This window comes from Castor canadensis, chromosome 4, assembly GCF_047511655.1.
Source record: "Castor canadensis chromosome 4, mCasCan1.hap1v2, whole genome shotgun sequence".
Taxonomy (NCBI): Eukaryota; Metazoa; Chordata; class Mammalia; order Rodentia; family Castoridae; genus Castor; species Castor canadensis.
The window spans coordinates 82,832,458-82,852,324 of NC_133389.1; the positions used below are offsets into that span (position 1 = coordinate 82,832,458).

Here is a 19,867-nt window from a genome sequence, read left to right on the forward strand (position 1 = left end):
GGCACGGTTTTCTGGCTTTACCAAAGTCACATTCTCACAATGATTTCCTCACTGGTGGCTTCCACAGGGACAAAGCTTGGGAACTTTCCTCCATGGTAGACATATGCAGCTGCACATTCATCCTTACATACAAACCACACAAACACCCTTCCCACCCCAGAGGTCTATACTTCAAATATTTTACACTTCAAAATAGTATGTTTGACTTTTCTGGAAGATTTTTAGAGTCAAAACAAAGCAATATGAAAAAGAATGTATATTGCATTTGAAATATGCTTCAATAATGACTGTGTTTATAATGAAAACTATGCTCTAAAATTGCATTTGCAAAATGATGTGTAATGCTCTTTTCTTCTTTCCAATCCTGTGAATTTTTTTTTTTTAACAAACAAGTATTCTTAGAATTAAGTCTCAACTCTAGTAACTTTTGAAAGATACATTCATTTTCTTTACAGCATGAAAGACATACAAATACTATTTTATCCCTTTTAAGCAGTGAAATTAAAGTTAACAGTTTCAACCTTCTGTCCATAGAAAAATATTTTCTATATATCATTTACACAATACATAGGAAAACTCTACAGTGTTTAACTGAAACTTTTATGAGCTTATCAAGACTTTCATTTTTATTCTTGTACTTGACATTTTCAAAGCCTTCAGAAGTTAAATGTTTCAACTCTTCTCTAAAATTGTAGTCCTTAACTTATAATATTGCTAATAGCTTTCCCTTTGCAAATTAAAATTGGTTCACTTATTCTGCACTGAACCATGACTAACTAATGCTGATGGATTGAATCCCAGCAGATATTAGCTTGGATGACTAAAATAAAAATAATTTCTCAAAACTTCAGAAGTCAGCAGTATACTACAGAAGGAAAACATGAAAATAAGTAGCAGCAAATTTATTATATATGAAAACAAATAGCTTTTTGGTGTCTATCTAAAACAAATTCACCATGAATATGAAAATAAAATGTCTAAATTAATTTTGGCAGAAATAGGGGTTGCTGTTTGCTTCTGATAACATTGAAAGGCTTATTGTGATAATTGTTATTAAGAATAAATGAAATCTGTATATAGTAAAAATTATGTTGGCAATAGTAGTCATGGTAAAGAAAGTTGAACTAAAGATGTATAATTTGGGGATTTATTGGACTCTTAAAAACTGATGAATTATCTATGATGGGTTAGCCCTCAAAATTGTTTTAGTATAACATGAATTCCTTTGCATCTTACAATTCTCTAAGAATTTTGTAACATAGTTGCTACAACTTGTGGTCACACTGGGACACCAATAAATTTTTGCCAACAGATCAGTAATTCCAGTATTTGATAAAATGAGCCCACTATCTTTACTTGGAGGAAGCCGTCACAACAGACAGTGCTAGAAGTTGTGGTTGGATAGCAGAAGCAAATATAGGACGTTAGCAGTGTCAGTACAAAGTACTTGCCTTGTTGATGCAACAGCTTGCATTAAAGCAGGCTGTGGCACTATTTATCTATGTCTTCTCATATTACTGAAATGTTTATTCTAACAAGCATTTACCCTAATGTATTTACTATAAATGACTTAAATGAAAATTCACCTGAACTACAAAATAACTATAAAACAAGAGCCTGTAAACATATCCCACATTATTGTGGTATAAATAATTTTTATCAATTCAAAACTACTTTGGCAATCTTACCATCAGAATATTTTAAATATTCAAAATACAGATATTAAATAGCACTGTTATAAATTCATGTTTCTTTCTCCCTTCCTGATAAGATTATAAAACAAGTAATGTTTTAATCCTATTATATGTTTGCATTATGAACATAAATTATTTCACTATAAGTGAATATGTCCTGAATCTTAGTTCTATATTTTAAGTGCTTTAAAAGTAGTTTTCTACTTGCAGTCCCGAATGTTTCCATACTGCATGCTTATCAGCCAAACTACCTCCCGAAAGCTATGCTGTCAGGGAAGCATGACTAGCCAACTGAGTCAGAGTCCTAATTAGGATTGCTCTAATGCCTACTTATTTTCTAACTTAAATGACACCGCCTAAGGTTGTCATAGTAATGAAGTGAAAACAACACTGCCTGAGTATGCTTCCCTAGTGAAAATTCACAAGCATTTGCTGTTCACACAGGTTACAATTTATTTCAGTACTAGTATAATATAGAGAACACTATATTGAGAATTAGAAATCTCAATGATACAAATTAGATTGTAGAAGACTAGATTCTGCTAAATCAATTACCATTGCTGGACCTCTGTTTCTGTTTGTTTCTTTGCCTATATAATAAGGGAAATAGAGAATGGATAAAATCTTTCAACTTCCTTATAGCGCTTAAGTTGTAGTACTTCTAGTGAGACCTGGAGACTTTTGCTCAAAATACCTGATAATTTCATCAGACATACCAACAAATGATAAACGATCATGGTTAAAAGAGTTCATTCTCTCTGTGGGCATTAGCCTTTATGAAATGCACATGTAAGTACGCTAAAGTATCTCTATGTATATGTATATATTAGTACCTGAACCCTTCAATGGATGGTCTTAATGGCTTACTTTATGCATTTGATGTCAATTTTCACAAAAAATCAAAATAATAAAGTATTTCCCTTCCTACGTGTCCTAGTAGGCCATACAAAGGAAAATTTTCTTAGACTGTTTGCCTTGATTTTGAATGGATGCATTGGTTTAAAAACTCCAACCAGTTCTTGTGAATGTAAAGTCTATTCTAACATATTCCTCTCCTCACTGTCTCTTCAGTGCTAACACAAATCAGATGCTCAGTAAAACACGTGAAATGAACAAAGAAAAATCATTCTAAATCAGAGGGAAGTTTTTCACCAACACTTCTCAGCATTTACAAAAGAGCCCCTTGGTTCTTCAATATTGATTTCTATTTGTCAGAATAAAAGCATTCTTTCTTTAGTGTATAGGGGTATGGGTTTAGCGGTGGTGAAGGGGAGGAGAGTAGCTTAGATACAATTTGTTTTTTTATCACACAATATTACATTGATATGGATAGAGCTTAGAATGACTTAGTGTATGAAAGCTAGCATTATTTCTAGAAATTTACTTATTTGATAAACAGGTTAAAAAACTCCTGGTGTAATGGATAGTCTTATCTGGTGGGTAAATAGGGAAGCTTAAGTAGCATACGCATTTAAAAAATTGTGGATCCTAATAAACATGCTTTAAAAAAGGATCTTTTCTGCACACAACAATACTGATAGAGGAGAGCTCCTAGATGAGAAGATCATGTCTGATAATTTAAACGTGAGTTCACACTTCTACTACTGTCATTTAAAGACAGGCATGAATGATTTACAAAGGCAGCAGTGCTCATTGCCAGCAGTTAACAGTTAACCTCAGAGTCATAAACAAATCCCTACATCAGTGAACAAGTGAACCATGGCATCTGCCTGTGAATGGCTACACAACTGTTCTCTTTTTGACCATGGCTTTCATATTCTGTTCGTACAGTTACAACAGCCTTTATTTTTAAATTTAGGCTAAAACAACAGCCTTTTGAAACAGTTATTTAATATGCAGACCCCCCCAACATGATTTTCCTTTGCAATCTGTCATATCACACAGCAGCCTAATCACATTTGTCTGTTGGGAGAGAATGGAATGTTCAAATATGACGATCTTATACTGTCTTGACTGTGAAATTAGGAAACAGATAAAGAGAATTCTTTTTGACATAAAGGTTATGTTTACTTCTCTCTTTAAAAGAGACAAAATATTTAAATATGTCATTTATTTGGTATCTTGGCTATTAATATTCAGGAGCTTAATTTCCTGAAATTTATTATTATGGAATTTGAATATGTGAAATGACATCATCTAGATTTTACTAAAGATTTTTAAATATACAGTTTTCCTGTCATACTAAATTGCATTCCAAAATATCTACTGCTGGATGCTAAACTTTATCAAAACTATACATAAATATTGAGAAACCACTAGGAAAGGAATCTATTTTAACCACATCCCTATTAAATAATTATGTAAAATAACATTTCAGTATTTGAACAAATTTTCACTTATATTAAACTGAGCAATTTTAAAGTTCTATCTCTGTAGATTTAAAAACAACAACAACAAAAAACCCAAAGAGAAAATATACATATCCTTAAATGGGAATCAGAGCCTCATTCAGGCTGGACAGTCCAAAGTCTCCTTATTAACGTGCTTATAACTTAAGTATATATAAATGGAGTCATCTAGTTGTATATAAAAAAAATGACAAGAATGCCCTCATTTTACTACAGAGGGGTTCCATTTAGAAATAAGTCAATAGTATTTAATTCCTGTTTGAATCCAAATGAAAAGAACAATGTGAAGAAAGCTTGCTATTAACTGAAGTGAGTGCTGAAGGCTAATACTTGAGTTATGGATAGGAGTAAATCACAGCTAATTAACTGCACTCTAACTTTAGCTTAGAGTAGCAATATGTTTATCTTTAATATGCATGTTAGACACTACTTCTGAAGTTAGGGGTACCATCTTATGAAATTTGAAGAATAAAGCATTTTTAAAGTTAAGCTGCTAAACTGTAACCCCTGTCCCTCAGCAAAGGAAGTATGGATTCTGAACAATTCCATAGCAGCACAGCGCGCACTCAACAGAACACAAATTTTCTCTTGGCTTCTTATGGCAAAATGCAAGTGCTGAGCAAGAAACAGAATTTCCTTGCCCTTCTTTGACTGCATAATTCTCAATACAAGAAGCTGTTATTTAAAATGTGAACTTACTCAAAATGCATAAAAATGTAAGAATGTACAATATACACACATACCTCCTAGTGGGGTCAAATGAGTGCCTTTTCAGTAGACATACAAAGATGTCTCAAGGCACTTAAGGGGTTAAGACACAATGCATGCATTCCTTTACATCAAGTATGTGAAATCACATGATTTGGAATAAGCCAACCTTATAATAAATATAAATTATGTTATTAGCTCCAAGAACATTTGTAAATTCCTATTTATACTTTCTATAAGATGCTGGTAAATGGACAATGTGCAGCATTTCCTGGGAATAGTATATCCCACCTTTCTTCTGAACAGCAGGTCTTTAGAGGGAGTGTAGGGAAAGATGTGCTGCATCCATAGGCAGTGTATTGGCTAATACTGAGAATGATATTGCTAAAATTTAAGAAATAAAACCTGGTAATCAGTACAGTCAGTACATGAACCACTGGGAAAGATCAGAGCTGACTCCTCATATTTACTTCTTTTTGCTTCCAAGATACAGGTGTATAACAGAGATGAGGAGAATTCTGAGCCTTGTTTGTGGCAATTTTACCAGAAAGGAACTGCATGGCACCACCACAAATTTTCATAAATTACCCTGAACATACTCAGTTATTCACTATTTGTTCGGAGCAAAGCATGAAATAGTCTTCAAACATATGAGTTAGAGATTTCGAAAGAGTGACTCTTTTTTAAGCATAAAGTGCAACAGTGCTGAAGTTTTCAAAGTTTTTTTGAGTTCTTCATTCTTTTGTGAGATGCCATTTTCTGCAAGCAGTATTATGGCACTGTGATTAGACGAAAAGCAGTTTTCCAACACATTTCCTAAGACTTTTTATTTTCTTATTTATTTGATGATGTAGTTAATGGTTTAACAAAGCCTTCTTCATAAACTTTCAAAATAGCTTCACATACAAATCTGTATTGACTCTGAAAAATAAAATATAAAAACAATTATTAGAAAACCAAAAAAATCACAAGCATCTCACTTGTCTTGCTTACAAAAGAAATGTTATGTAAAAAAACAGATATACCAATTTTATCAACAGTTGGGCAAAACAATAAAAAAGTCTGTCAATATATTTTGTTGGCAAAACTTAACTCATACACTTCTAGAAGGAGTATTAAAAAAACTGCAACCCCTATCAAAGAAGAATTTGAGAGCATCTAATAAAATTTGATTTACTTGGGTCACACCACCAACCGTGTATTGTGTTGGGTATTTCCTTTTTCTTTTATTTATTTATTTTGGCAGTACTGGGGTTTTAACTCAGAGCCTACACCTTGAGCCATTCCACCAGCCATTTTTTGTGATGGGTCTTTTTGAGATAGGGTCTTGTGAACTATTTGCCTGAAACTGGATTCGAACTGCAATCCTTCTGATCTCTGCCTCCTGAGTAACTACGATTATAGGCATGAGCCACCAGTGCCCAGCTGTGTTGGGTATTTTCAAGATAGGGTCTAGCTAACTATTTGCAAAGATAAGGGATCTCAGCCTCCTAAGTATCTGGGATTATAGACACGAGCTATTGGCTCTGGGCAGTATCAAGAAAACAGTGGAAACAATCCAAATTGCCATAGATAAGGTGAGTACTCTGTGGGATGGTCTCACAATACAATACTATCTAGCTGGGACAAAAAAAGTAATAAAAGTCTACAGATACTATAGAATGATTCCAGATTATATTAAGAAAAAAAGAAAGGTATATAAAGTATATACAACATACTATCTTTATAAAAGACAAGGGAGAAGCATAAATATCAATCTATTTCATATTTTTTTTAAAGTGGGGAGACAAATCTTTAGGAAATGGTTTCCTATAAAGGGACGGAGGGGAAAGGGAGCAGGAAAGGACTGAACTTCATTAAATATACTGTCCTTTCATATATTTTACTTTAGAACTGTGTGAATATATTACTTTATATTTGTATGTTTACATTATAAAATTAACTCCCAAAACTTCTAAAAATCAAAAATATCATAGAACATATCAATGTGTGTATCTAGTTGATGACATATCCACACCGAAGGGGGTTATTTCAAGGAACTTTAAGACAGTAATTTGATTGTCTGTCTCTGTAGATATACCCAAAGGTCAAAAAAGAACTGTGGAAAAATTGAAAACTCTTTTCAGTAACCATACTGCTTATGATGGTATTGTTGTGTTTTTATCCTGACACTGGCTATGCAGTATGAAATAAAACAAAAGAGTACATGTGATATTCTTAGTCTTTTGTTGCTGGTATTATCAAGAACCAGTGTTCTTGTTAATGAAGAAAGGGGATAAAGATAGAAGACAGAAGAGGGTAAGTAAAAACATCATGTACCTGAAACAGTGTTAACTCATAATAAGTGTATTTTCCTACCTTTGGCAATTGAACATTTCTAGATACAAATATTACTCAATGCCACCTAAACCCCAAGTGCTCAGAGGGTTCTGCCTAAAACCAATTATCAATAAAAAGAACCAGGATTTTTTTTTTTTTTTGAGAAATTACTGATTTCAAATCTGGGACACAAAATGTATAAACCAGGCCTGGAAATCTTTTCTGATAGCCAAGGAAGCTAGTAAGTTATTAGTGTTTTGATGAAAGGTCTCAGAAGCCAAGGTGAATAGGTTCACACTGGCCAAAAATGGGACAATTCTGGACATCATTAAGAAAAATAACTATAATGGGTTGAAACACATCAAATATGTTTAAATCCATGATTCTGAAATAATACCAAAACAAACAAAAGTAGTTGTAACTGGAAGAAGCTAGTAAGCCAACTTATATTGAAAACTTGGGCTGGGGTATAGCTCAGTGGTAAACTGAATAAGCAGCATGCTGTGGGAGGTCCTGGGTTCCATCCTCAGCACTGCAAAACAAAACGAAACGAAACGAAACCAAATCAAACAAAACCACTGGTAACTAAAGGGAAGCAAGTGTTTATCTTGCCTTTTAGAGAAAACACTGTCCCATTTGTTATGAGTTTCTCTTTAAAGAATTATTTCAGTTACTAAATGAAGAAAGACACATTTAGAACATCATAATTTTGGAAGCCCAGTGAATTAATGGATACAGGCACTGGCCACCCGAGGGCACTAACATCACAAAACACAGACAATGAGACATTATGTGCTTCTGGAAGAAAGAATATGCCACCTAACCTGCCCCTGCGCTTATGGATTCATTATCATGTTAGAAATACAGAGAGTACCCACTGAGGCTACACATGAACAAAATCTAAACTTTGGGAAATTTTTTTGTTGTATGAATCCAGGGCTTAACACTTGGCTACACTTGGCTACAGTTTGAGCCAACTCTGGGAAATGAAATGGCACAAATAACCTGGTTGATTCACCAAAGAAATTAATTGTATGAAAAAAAGAGATGAGGAGAAAGCTACTGATTAGAAGAGATTTAGGGAACAAAAACAAATCAAATGGGTGGATTATTACTTGAATACTTAGTACTTTTTTCTGGTTGTTTGGCAGGACTAGGGTTTGAACTTAGGGCCTCATGCTTGCTAGACAGGTACTTTATCACTTGGGTCACCTGACCTGTGTGTGTGTGTGTGTGTGTGTGTGTGTGTGTGTGTCACTGGTGCCTGGGTAAGGATTTGGAGGGCTTTTATTTTGTTTTTGTTGTTGGACTGGGGTTTGAATTCAGGGCTTCACACTTGCAAAGGAGGTGCTCTACCACTTAAACCATACCTCCAGTCACAATGGAATATAATTCAAAGGCAATTCTGCCATATGCTACAACATGGATAAACCTTGAGTACGTTAAGAGAAATATGAAAAAGACACATACTGTATGATTCTACTTCTGTGACTATCTAGAGTAATCAGACTCGGAGAAACAGAAAGTAAAATGGAGGGCTGGTGAAGTAGTTCAAGTGGTAGAGTACCTTCCTAGCAAGTGTGAGGCCCTCCAAGTTCAAACCCCAGAACTGCAAAAAAAAAAAAAAATTTTTTTTTTCAAAAAGGATGAAGTGATTTCAAAGAGGAACAGAGTTGGATATTCATATTTCCTGTTTTAAATTTTACAACGAATTAATTAAGGCAGCGTGGTACCAGCATATAGATCAGTGGAATAAAATTGAAAGTTCTATTGGAAACCTTTACATTTTGGTCAACTTTTTTTTTTGAAAGAGGCTCCAGACAACTGAATATGCCTATGCAAATAGTGAAGACGGAATCCTATCTCAAACCATCTCTAAAGATTAACTCAGAATGGGTAACAGTCCCAAATATGTGAGCTAAAACTATTAGGAAAGAGAAGTAAACCTTGGTGACCCTGGCTTAGGCAATGATTTCTTAGCTATACAACAAAAGCAAAAGCAGCAAAGAAAAAAGATACACTGGACTTCACCAAAATTAAAAACTTTTGGGCTTTAAATCTTTATAATCAAGAAAGTGAAAAGACACAATGTTGCAAATCATAGTTTTCATAAGGGACTTATATCTAGGATATACAAAGGAGTGATGGAAAGACATCTCATGTCCATAAATCAGATAGTAAAATGTCTATACTACCAAAAGCAATCTGTAGATTAAATGCAATTCCTATCAAAATCTCCATGTCACTTTTCACAGAAATAGAAAAGCCAATCCTAAAATTCATATGGAAACATAAAAGACCCTGAATAGCAAAAAAAGAGAAAGAAAAAGAGCAATGCTTGAGGTATCACAATATCTGACTTCAAATTATACTACAGAGCCATACTAACAAAACAAGCATGATACACAAAATTAGAGAGGTAGACCAATGGAATAGGACAGATGACCAATAAATCCACAAAGCTATAGTCATCTGATTTTTGATAATAGTACTAAAAACATACACCAGAGAAAAAAATAAGTCTCTTCAACAAATGGGTGTTGGGAAAACCACATGTCCACACGTAGAAGACACAAAGAGCTCTATCTCTCACCTCGTCTGAAAATAAATTCGAAATGTACCTAAGATCTAAATAAAAGACCTAAAATTTTGATACTACTACAGGAAAACATAGGAAGATACTTGAAGATGCAGGCAACTCTTTTCTGAATAGGACTCCAACTGCCCACTATGTAAGAGCAAGAATCCCATGACCAAATGGGATTTCATTAAATTAAGAAGTTTTTGCACATCAAAGGAAACGATTAAAGACAATCCCCAGAATGGAGAAAATCTTTGCCATCTTTTCATCAGATAAAAGATTAATATCTAGAATATATAAAGAGCACAAAGAAACACAAGAATAAATGATTAAAGTACATTATATATGTGTATATATATTTATGTGTGTATATAAATATGTATATTTATGTATATATGAAGATAGCAAAATGAAACCCACTTAACACTGTTTGGAAAGGGAAGGGAACTTAAGAGAGTAAAGTAGAGGGGGTAAACTTGAACAAAGTACATTGTACATATTTATAGAAGTATCACAGCGAAATCCCATTACAATTATTTTATGCTATTAAAAAAAAGTCATTTTATCTATCCTGTTGTAGATTTTCAAAGACTGTTGAACCTCTCTTGATGTCTTCTAACAGCTGGTAGGAAGACATCTCTGTTTATTAGGGAGGCCATTCTGGTTCTCTAACTCTGCCAGTGAGGAAGCTCTTCAGAATGCTTGTTCTACTTCTTTCAATACATTTTTATAAAAAAAAAAAAAAATCACTGTAAGAACAGAGAAAAAGAAAACCCTAAAGCAAAAAGGGCTGGGGAGAGTAGCTCAAGTGATGGAGTGCTTGCCTAGCAAGTGCAAGGCCCTATGTTCAAACCTCAGTACCATCAAAGGGGGGTAAAAAAGATAAAACTATAATTTAGAGCCAGGCTTGGTAGTGCATGCCTATAATCCCAGCTCTCGGGAGGCTGAGGCAGAAAAATTGTGAGTTTGAAACCAGCCTGGTTACATAGTGAGACCCTGTCTCAAAAGAAAAAAAAAAAAAGAGTGTGTGAGGTATGTATATGTGCCTGCATGGCACATGCATGTGTGTATATGTGTGATTTACAATACATACAAAAAATGAAGCCCATCAGGTTGAAGACAGACGTGTGTACATGAAATAGAGTACTCACAGGTGTTTGGATCATCATGGCTCGTTGATCTCTCATTGTTCTGACTATGTCTAGTGGATAAACTGGCTGATTGCATTCAATGAGACACATGGCTGTTTCCATAGTAATAAGAACCCCAGTCCTTCCAATCCCAGCACTAAAAAAAGACAAATGGGCAAGGTCTTAGTCTTATAATTATATTTACTTCTTGTGGCTTTTGTGAAAGAAAAAAAAAAAAAGAAATCAAAGTACATAATTATACAGAAGAACAACAATTTTATTTTAAGGTTTTATGCAGCAAGTCAACTTTTTTCTATTTCTTTTTTGGTGGGTCCAGGGTTTGAACTCAGGGCTTCATACTTGCAAAGCAGGAGGTCTACCCCTTGAGCCACACCTCCAGTCCACTTTGCTTTGGTTATTTTGGAGATGGGGGTCTCATGAACTATTTGCCTGGGATGGCCTCGAACAGCAATCCTCCCAATCTCAGCCTCCCAAGTAGTTAGGATTATAGACATGAGTCACCAGTGTCCGAATGCAAGTTAACTTTTGAACAAGGTTTATAAGTTTATTGGAACAATCTCCCTTAAAATGCAAAATAACAGAATTACAACAATAAATCATTAATGAATGCACAAAAGACAACATTTTACTCCTTAAATAAGTTAGTCTTTTAAACAAAATTTGATCTTTTTTTGGTGGCACTGGGGTTTGGACTCAGGACCGCAGGCTTGCTAGGCAGATGCTCTTTCCACTTGAGCTACTCTGCCAACCTAACAAAATTTAATCTTAATTAAGCTTCAACACATCAAGAACAAATTTTGGAAATATAATCTGTAAATATGAATATAGTAGCTATTGGAAACTTTACAATATAAAATGGCCAAATGTGTTTTTCCATTCATGACATTTTGCCTTTTAACTATTTGGTCTACAATCTGCTTTGATGATTTCAAAGTCAACTCTTAATATGTGCTGAAAGTTTGACGATAAATGGTATGTCATTATATCCTTGGAATATTCACTTAAAAATATTGCCACAATAAGGGGTAATGGTTTCTGTCTCCTGATCTCTAGGTGTCAGTGAATGTTGGACTCACATTCCTTGATTTGAAAGGAAGGAAGGAAGGAAGGGTTCTGCTGTTCATCTAAAGTACTTGGGAGTGTTATATCCTGTAATGACTTTGGTAGGGTCATTCCAGGAAGAGCTGAGAGTACTCAGTAACTCTAAGAGGGGCCAGGCAAGGAAGGAGCACCTTGCAGAGAAGGATGGAATTTAAAGCTCAGACTGTACCCTAGTGATTATATTATGATCTGAATGTGTATCTCAAATTTCATATTGAAACTTCATTTCCAGTGTAAGAGTACTAAGAGGTGGGACATTTAGGAGGTAATTAAGCCATAAGGGTAGGCCTTTCCAAAGAGCATGAGGGAGTGGACTCACCTCTCTGTCCCTTCTATACCTTCTGCCATATGAGGACACAGTATTTGCCTCCTTTGGAGGATGGAGTAATAAAGCATCACTTAAAAGCAGAAAACAACCCTCACCTGACATCATATTTACAGATGCTTTGATCTTGGACTTCTCAGAACTTTGAGAAATAAACTTCTGTTCTTTACAAATTACCTAGTTTTTCATCAGATCTAAGTTGCAATCAATGGCAGGATGCATTCTAATTTCAAAGGTGTTAAAATATGAAAAGCTAAGAATCAGCACCTATTATTTTTTATCTTTTGTCATAGTTTCTGTCAATCGTTATGTTGGAACATACTCTTTGCCTTTTACCTTCAGAGTATAGCTTTGAGTTCTAATTATCACATAATGACAAAATAAAATAAAATATAAAACATGTATTCCCAAATGATGTAACTCCTCAGTTATTCATTCATAAAAGATAGGAAATGAAATACCTGCAATGAACAACAATAGGTTCTTCCTTTCCAGCCCTCTTGTTACGTACATGACAAACAAAATCCAGAAAGTCACTTGAATCGTCAGGGACTCCATGGTCAGGCCAGGCTGTGTACTGGATCTGAGTGAGTTGACGACTCTCATTTTTCTAGGTGCAAATGAAAAATTATGAATCTTGACTTAGGAATTATCTTTAAATATAAATATTCATGTCATTTTAACTTTAGAAGGAAAGCAACTACTTTCCCTCTGCCCCCAAAGTAATATATAAACTCAATGAAACGCACCTTCAATAAAAAGGAAGAAACCATTTCATAGAAACTTGTATCATTTGAAGCACTGGCTACTTGTATCACTACTCTTCCTATGTCTTGATTGCTTTACTTTTCATTATCCTATTGTTGTGACGTTTACAAAAGTTCTTACAATATATCATAGTTAAATTCACCCCCTACATCATTCTCCTTTATCCCCCCCAATCCCTCTTCCTTCCTTTCTTAGAATTGTTTCAATAAGTCTCATTTTTCCACCATATTCACCCTCTTACACTTTTTCCTTATATCCTCCTCCCTCCCACTGGTGCCAAACCAGACAGAATCTATTTTACCTTCCTGTTGTCAATTTTTGAAAAAAAAAAAAAGACTTGTTTAAGATAGCTATACAGGGAGTTTCACTGTGACATTTCCATGTTTGTGTATATATATATATATGATAACCTGAATTGGTTCATTCTATTTTTCTGATTATAAATGAGCAAACAAGCAGAAACAAATTAAGATCAGAGAAATACTTAAAGAACTAACTAAAAGAATTGTTAGTGGGGGCTGGGGACATAGTAGATCTCCTGCTTAGCTAGTGTGAGGCCATGAGTTCAATCCTCAGTACCAGCAAGAAAGAAAAAAAAAATTGTTAGGTGAGCAAAAATGGTAAAGTAAAAACCTTTGTGTGCATGCATACACAAAATTGGGTTAATCCTGACATGACACAAATGAAATTTTGGAAATTAGACAAAAAATCTTTATTACATATAGATTAAAAACTGGAGATTATAAAACAAAAAGTCAAACCAAGGATTAATTTTTTTTTGGAGCCAATGATTGATATAATGGAGAGAGTAAGAGTACTGGATTTGGACACATCTTGGTTCAAATCTTGACTCTGACAGTTAATAGCACTTAATATTGCAGACCCGTATTTCCTTTATTCAAAAAATGAAATAACATCTTCACCTCTATGGGGCAATGTTATGTTGAAAAGATTCTATGAGATGACTTGTGAATCATCCAGCTACATGGTATCATATGCTCAATAACAGGACCTAGTCATTTTCTGGCTACTACCATTTACATTAAGAGAGCTTCCAGAAAAGACCAAGAAAGTAAAAGGTACACAAAACCAAGTGTAGTATCTGCCTGTCTGGTGTCCACCAATGCATGTGTGCATTTATGTATAGTGCCAAATTTATTTTCTCAATTATATTAGGTTCAAACTTTAGAAACCAATTTGTCTTAGCATAGTTCTGAGGTACTCAGAATGTATAAAGAAAAGTCATTATGGTATATAAAACTGACATGGCTAATCTACAGGTCAAATACAATAAAGACTATGCTGCAGATATAAATTATTTTATATAAACACACAGGCTATTTTTATTATATATGTGAGAAAATGAAGAACTATCTTACTGGCTCAACCTACAGGCCAATACACTAGGCCAAGAGCATACAGTTTTGGCCTAAACTCTAAATTCATTCTGATTGGAATGAATTTTAACTTTTTGTTTCCTGTAATTTTAGCTTCACTCAATGCCAGAATACTTTTCTATGTGTTAACACAACTTCTGGCTCCTTCTCTATTGGTCACAAAGGTCTTAACTCACTACCTTTACTCATACTCTCGGGTTAGGGGTATAGTTCCCATTTCCAGAGGTTCAGTCACTGATGAGAAAGCCTGGGTTTCCATAGCCTGTGCTGCTTGCTCTTTTCTAGCACTTTCTTCTTCTTTTGGCCCCTTTTAAAACCACAGGTAGCTGGCAGGAGAATATGAAGCTGTGGGCTGTGAATATGGGGTATACTCTCTCACCAGCCTGAAGGACTGGTGGCATGATGCCCTTTACATGTGTATCCCTGTTGGGTTACTGAACCATCATTTATTAATTAGTTTTCACTTATGGCTTTGGAAGCCAAGGGGAGTGATCCAGGTAGAAGCAAGAAGAGCTTGCAGTTAGAAAGCTCCAACTGTATACCCAAAAGACTGTGACACAGGTTACTCCAGAGGCACCTGCACACCCATGTTTATTGCAGCACTATTCACAATAGCCAAGTTATGGAAACAGCCAAGATGCCCCACCACTGACGAATGGATTAAGAAAATGTGGTATCTATACACAATGGAATTTTATGCAGCCATGAAGAAGAACAAAATGTTATCATTCGCTGGTAAATGGATGGAATTGGAGAACATCATTCTGAGTGAGGTTAGCCTGGCCCAAAAGACCAAAAATCATATGTTCTCCCTCATATGTGGACATTAGATCAAGGGCGAACACAACAATGGGATTGGACTTTGAGCACATGATAAAAGTGAGAGCACACAAGGGAGGGGTGAGGATAGGTAAGACACCTAAAAAACTAGCTATCATTTGTTGCCCTTAACGCAGAGAAACTAAAGCAGATACCTTAAAAGCAACTGAGGCCAATAGGAGAAGGGGACCAGAAACTAGGGAAAAGGTTAGATCAAAAAGAATTAACATAGAAGGTAACACACACGCACAGGAAATCAATGTGAGTCAATGCCCTGTATAGCTATCCTTATCTCAACCAGCAAAAACCCTTGTTCCTTCCTATTATAGCTTATACTCTCTCTACAACAAAATTAGAAATAAGGGCAAAATAATTTCTGCTGGGTATTGAGGGGGTGAGGGGGAGAGGGAGGGGACGGAGTGGGTGGTAAGGGAGGGAGTGGGGGCAGGGGGGTGAAATGACCCAAGCCTTGTATGCACATATGAATAATAAAAGAAAAAAAAAAAAGAAAGCTCCAACTGTTCTGTTGTCGAAAGAGCCGCCTTCAACTTTTTCTTCCTTAATATCAAGGGGATTGATTTTAAAGTTACTTTCCTTTGCTCTTTGAACAAAAACAAAAACTGTGGTGGTGGGGAACAATTTGACATTTTTCAAAAGCTTTTGGCATTTATACAGACATATCCAAATATGTTACTGATATTACTTAGAGTAAGAATAATTTTTATAATTAAACACAACTTAAAATAATTATGAAGAGACAAAGAAGTAACAGTATTAAGTATTATTTACCAGACTCTGTTTTCACTGACTACTCATAATAAGCAACAGAAACTGGAAACACATTTACTATAGTATAGGAGAATATTCTACACAAAATTCCCAAGTATCCCATATTAAAGCGACAAATAGTTCAGTAATTTTTATGTTTCCCAGTAACTGGTACTCAGACTAAAAACATTTTCAGCTTTCAAAGTCTTTACCTTGAATACAATAGTTTCTTGTTTTTTTTTTTTTTTTTTAAATTTTAATCTATTGTTTTGGTGGAATGGAGTTTGAACTCAGAGATTCACACTTGCAAACAGGTACTTTATTACTTGAGCCACACCTCCAGTTCATTTTTGCTCAGGTTATTTTGAAGATGGGGGTCTAGCAAACTATTTGCCTGTGCTGGCCTCCAGCTGCGATGCTCCTTGACCGCAAGTATCTAGGTGAGTCAACAGTTCTAATGAATGTGTGTCCTGTCTTCTTACCTCTTGGTTAAACAGTGTCATCTTCCTAAAGGTATACGCAGGGTTTCCTTCCTCAGAGTGACAGGTGACTTGATAGCATCCATAGGATGAGCTTCCTGTGGGTTCTGGCCAATACTGGTGACATTTAACCTTACGTCAACAGAAGTAAATGAACAAACTTACATAGACATGCATGCATTGCAGTTCTCCAATTTTTAAAATATTTTAATTTTTTAAGAATTTTCAAACTTACAGAGAAGGTAGAAGAATAATTTAATAATATTATAATAATAAATAATTTAATTAACTCTCATATACCCCTGGCCTAGATTTAACATCTATTAAAATTTTTTTCTTTGTCAAATTTTACCCTTTGTAATAACAAGTTGTCTGTCTGGGTATATACATATAAGGAAAATATATCTAGTTTTTTTTTTTTTTTTGAGGCACTAGTGTTTGAACTTGGGACCCCATGCTTGCTAGGCAGGGGTGCTCTACCATGTAAGTAACAACCCTGAGTCCTTTTTTGCTTGAGCTATTTTTTTGAATGTTTGTGCCTGGGACTGGTGTAGGACTGTAATCCTATCTATGTCTCCCATGTTGCTGGGATTACAAGTGCATACCACCATAACTGGCTTGTTGGTTGAGATGGGTTCTTCCCAACTTTTTGCCTGGGCTGGCCTCAAGCCACAATTGTCTGGAACTCTGCATCTCAAATAGTGTTTGGCTATATTTTGAGACTATAAACATCCCGATGGATGTGCAGCCATCACCACAGCCATTTTTAGATTATTTTCATTATACCTAAAAGTCCCTGTACCCATTAGTAGTCAGTGCATTCTGACCTATCCCATCATCCTCCTTTTCCCAACCTGAACCTAAGCAACCAATCATGTGTCTCTATGGACGTCTGATGCAAATGAAATAATGTAACGTATACATGTTTTTGTTTAATTTCTTTCATTTAGTACATTTTCCAGGATCATCCATGTTGAGGCATGCATCAGTACTTTATTCATTTTTACTGCCAAATAATATTCAACTACAGGAATATATCACTTTACTTGTTTCCACTTTGTAGCTATTATGAATTATGCTACATGAATGTTCATAAATTCTCTTGAATGAATCTGCTGAGTTACTGTAACTAGGTTTAAGCTTCTGAGGAACTGCCAGAGTTTTTCAAAGTGACAGAATCCTCTTTCAAATCCATAAGCAGTACTGAGGTTTCTCAGTACTTACTAGCTTACAGCTGCTTACTAGCTGTTCTTTTTATTCTAGTGATTTTGCTAGGTATGAAGTGGTATGTCATGACTTTTAACTTACGTTTTCCTGATGTCTGTGATGTCCAGAATCTTTTCATATGCTTATAAACACTGTGCATATACTCCTCTGGACAACTGTATATTCAGATTCTTTGCCATTTTTTTTTTGTAGTACTGGAGTTTGACCTCAGGGCCTGGCTTGCTAGACGGGTGCTCTGCACTTGAACAGGGCCCTCCAGGCCTTTTTTGTTTTTCAGGTTGGGTCTTGCATTTTTTTCACACACCAGCCTGGATTGCAGTCCTCCTATTTATACCTTCTGCATAGCTGGGGTGACAGTTGTGTGCCATCATGCCCTGTTTTTTTTTATTGAGATGGGTTCTCACTGTTTCCCCAGGCTGGTCTTGAACCATGATCCTCTTGATCTTTGCCTTCCACGCCTGGCATTCTTAATTTTTAAGCTATCTTGCCATTTTATTGTTAAATTAGAATAATTCTTTATATATTCTAGTTAACTGCCCTTTAGATATACTTAATCCTTTAAAATAATGATGATAATGGGTAAGATTTATGTCATATTTATTATGTTAGCCACAGTTTTTAGTACTCAACCATCATTAAATACAAAGATTATTAAAGGTAACAAAAGATTAAATCAATGTAAATATTTTTGTTATATATGCAATATAATTTGAAAAAAGCCCAAGCAATGTGTAAGATTCAACTATGACTTACTCTGCCACGTTCAACTTGTGTGGTCAACATTACAACCATGGAGGAGCCTTGTTCCCAAGTCATTTGCCAAAAATCTGTACAAGTGTGTGGTAATGGCCCTTGACAAGCAATGTATTGATTTATAATGCTTGAAGAAGGAATTTCCATCTAAAAAGAAAAGGACATGAAAATAAAATCTTTTGCATTACTATTTTTTACTAGGATTGGGAATGTGAAAATAATACCCTAGTTATTACATTAAATTGACTACAACTAACCTTGATAAACTGTAATCAGCAAAACAATCTTTATCAACAATTACTTATTTTGTCTGCAGAAGAAATTTCTTGGCAATGTGCAAAAGTTATGTATAACTTTTGATCAGTGGAAAAAGGGATTTAAATGTAAGTATTTTCTAAAACATTATTATTATCATTTTTTATTTTGTTTTTGAGACAGGTCTCACTCACTATGTAGTCATGGCTGGCTTCAAACTCATGATTAGCCTCCTGAATGCATGTACCACTGTGTTTGGCACCATTATCATTTTAAAAGCACATTTACACAGAACTGTTTCAAAGGAAGAAAACTGGTACAGAAGTAAGAAACTTTCCTCTACCAATAGCTAATTGGTACATTTTGTGAGGAAGAAAAATCCTGCCATTTAATTTACTTTGAATTTTGCATATGGATATAGGAGGATATTTTAAAATTATTTTCAGAGTGAGGTTAAGAAAGTGAATATCTGGGGAAGATGAGTCACCATCTTATTAAATTTGAGGTTGAAAAACAAAAGGTATTATATACATATGGCAATACAAAGACTATGAAAGGGTGAACAGAGAAAGAAGTGTCTCTCCCATCCTAGCCTCTAGTTAACATCCAGAAGGGCAATATCTTTTCCTAGTTTCTAATATACCCTTTCAGACATTCTTTAATATACAACACAAAAATAATCATGTAAAACTATCTTCCTGTTTTTCTCTAAAACTTTTTTAAAATGGTAGCATAATATAATGTTCTGAATCTTACTTTTATCTTTAAGAACATATCAAATTAGGACATAAAATTTTATTATTTTAATGGTTCTTCAGTAAAAATGTGCTATAATTTATTTAACAAACATTTAAGTTATTGTAAACTTGTTGGTAATAAGGCTGAATTGAATACTTTTGTGAACCTGAAGTTTAAGCTAATGTAAAAATATATATCTATATGTGCAACAGGATGAAATGAGAACTACTGGATCAAATCATAGTTGCATTCAAAATTTTGATAGTGCTAAATTGCTCACCAAAGAGATTCTACTAATTTAAACTTCCACCAACAATGTATAAGGAATACATTTTCGGCAGGGGGGAGAAATGACCCAAGCCTTGTATGCACATATGAATAATAAAAGAAAAAAAAAAAAGGAATACATTTTCCT

The 19,867-nt window shown here is 34.8% G+C and overlaps 1 protein-coding gene across 4 annotated transcripts in view; it reads right to left on the reverse strand.

The window, feature by feature from the left end:
- Window positions 1-301: 301 nt before the first annotated feature.
- Ptpn4 (protein tyrosine phosphatase non-receptor type 4) overlaps window positions 302-19,867 on the reverse strand; it is a 171,741-nt gene continuing 152,175 nt past the window's right edge. For all 4 annotated transcript variants that reach the window (XM_074070542.1, XM_074070541.1, XM_020184859.2 and 1 more), the window contains 5 exons: window positions 18,460-18,606; window positions 16,483-16,611; window positions 12,710-12,858; window positions 10,823-10,958; window positions 302-5,692 (listed from right to left, as the gene is read on the reverse strand). In XM_074070542.1, coding sequence (XP_073926643.1) covers window positions 5,606-5,692; window positions 10,823-10,958; window positions 12,710-12,858; window positions 16,483-16,611; window positions 18,460-18,606 — 648 coding nt within the window. In that variant the 3' untranslated portion in view covers window positions 302-5,605. The remainder of the gene's footprint in view (window positions 5,693-10,822; window positions 10,959-12,709; window positions 12,859-16,482; window positions 16,612-18,459; window positions 18,607-19,867) is intronic.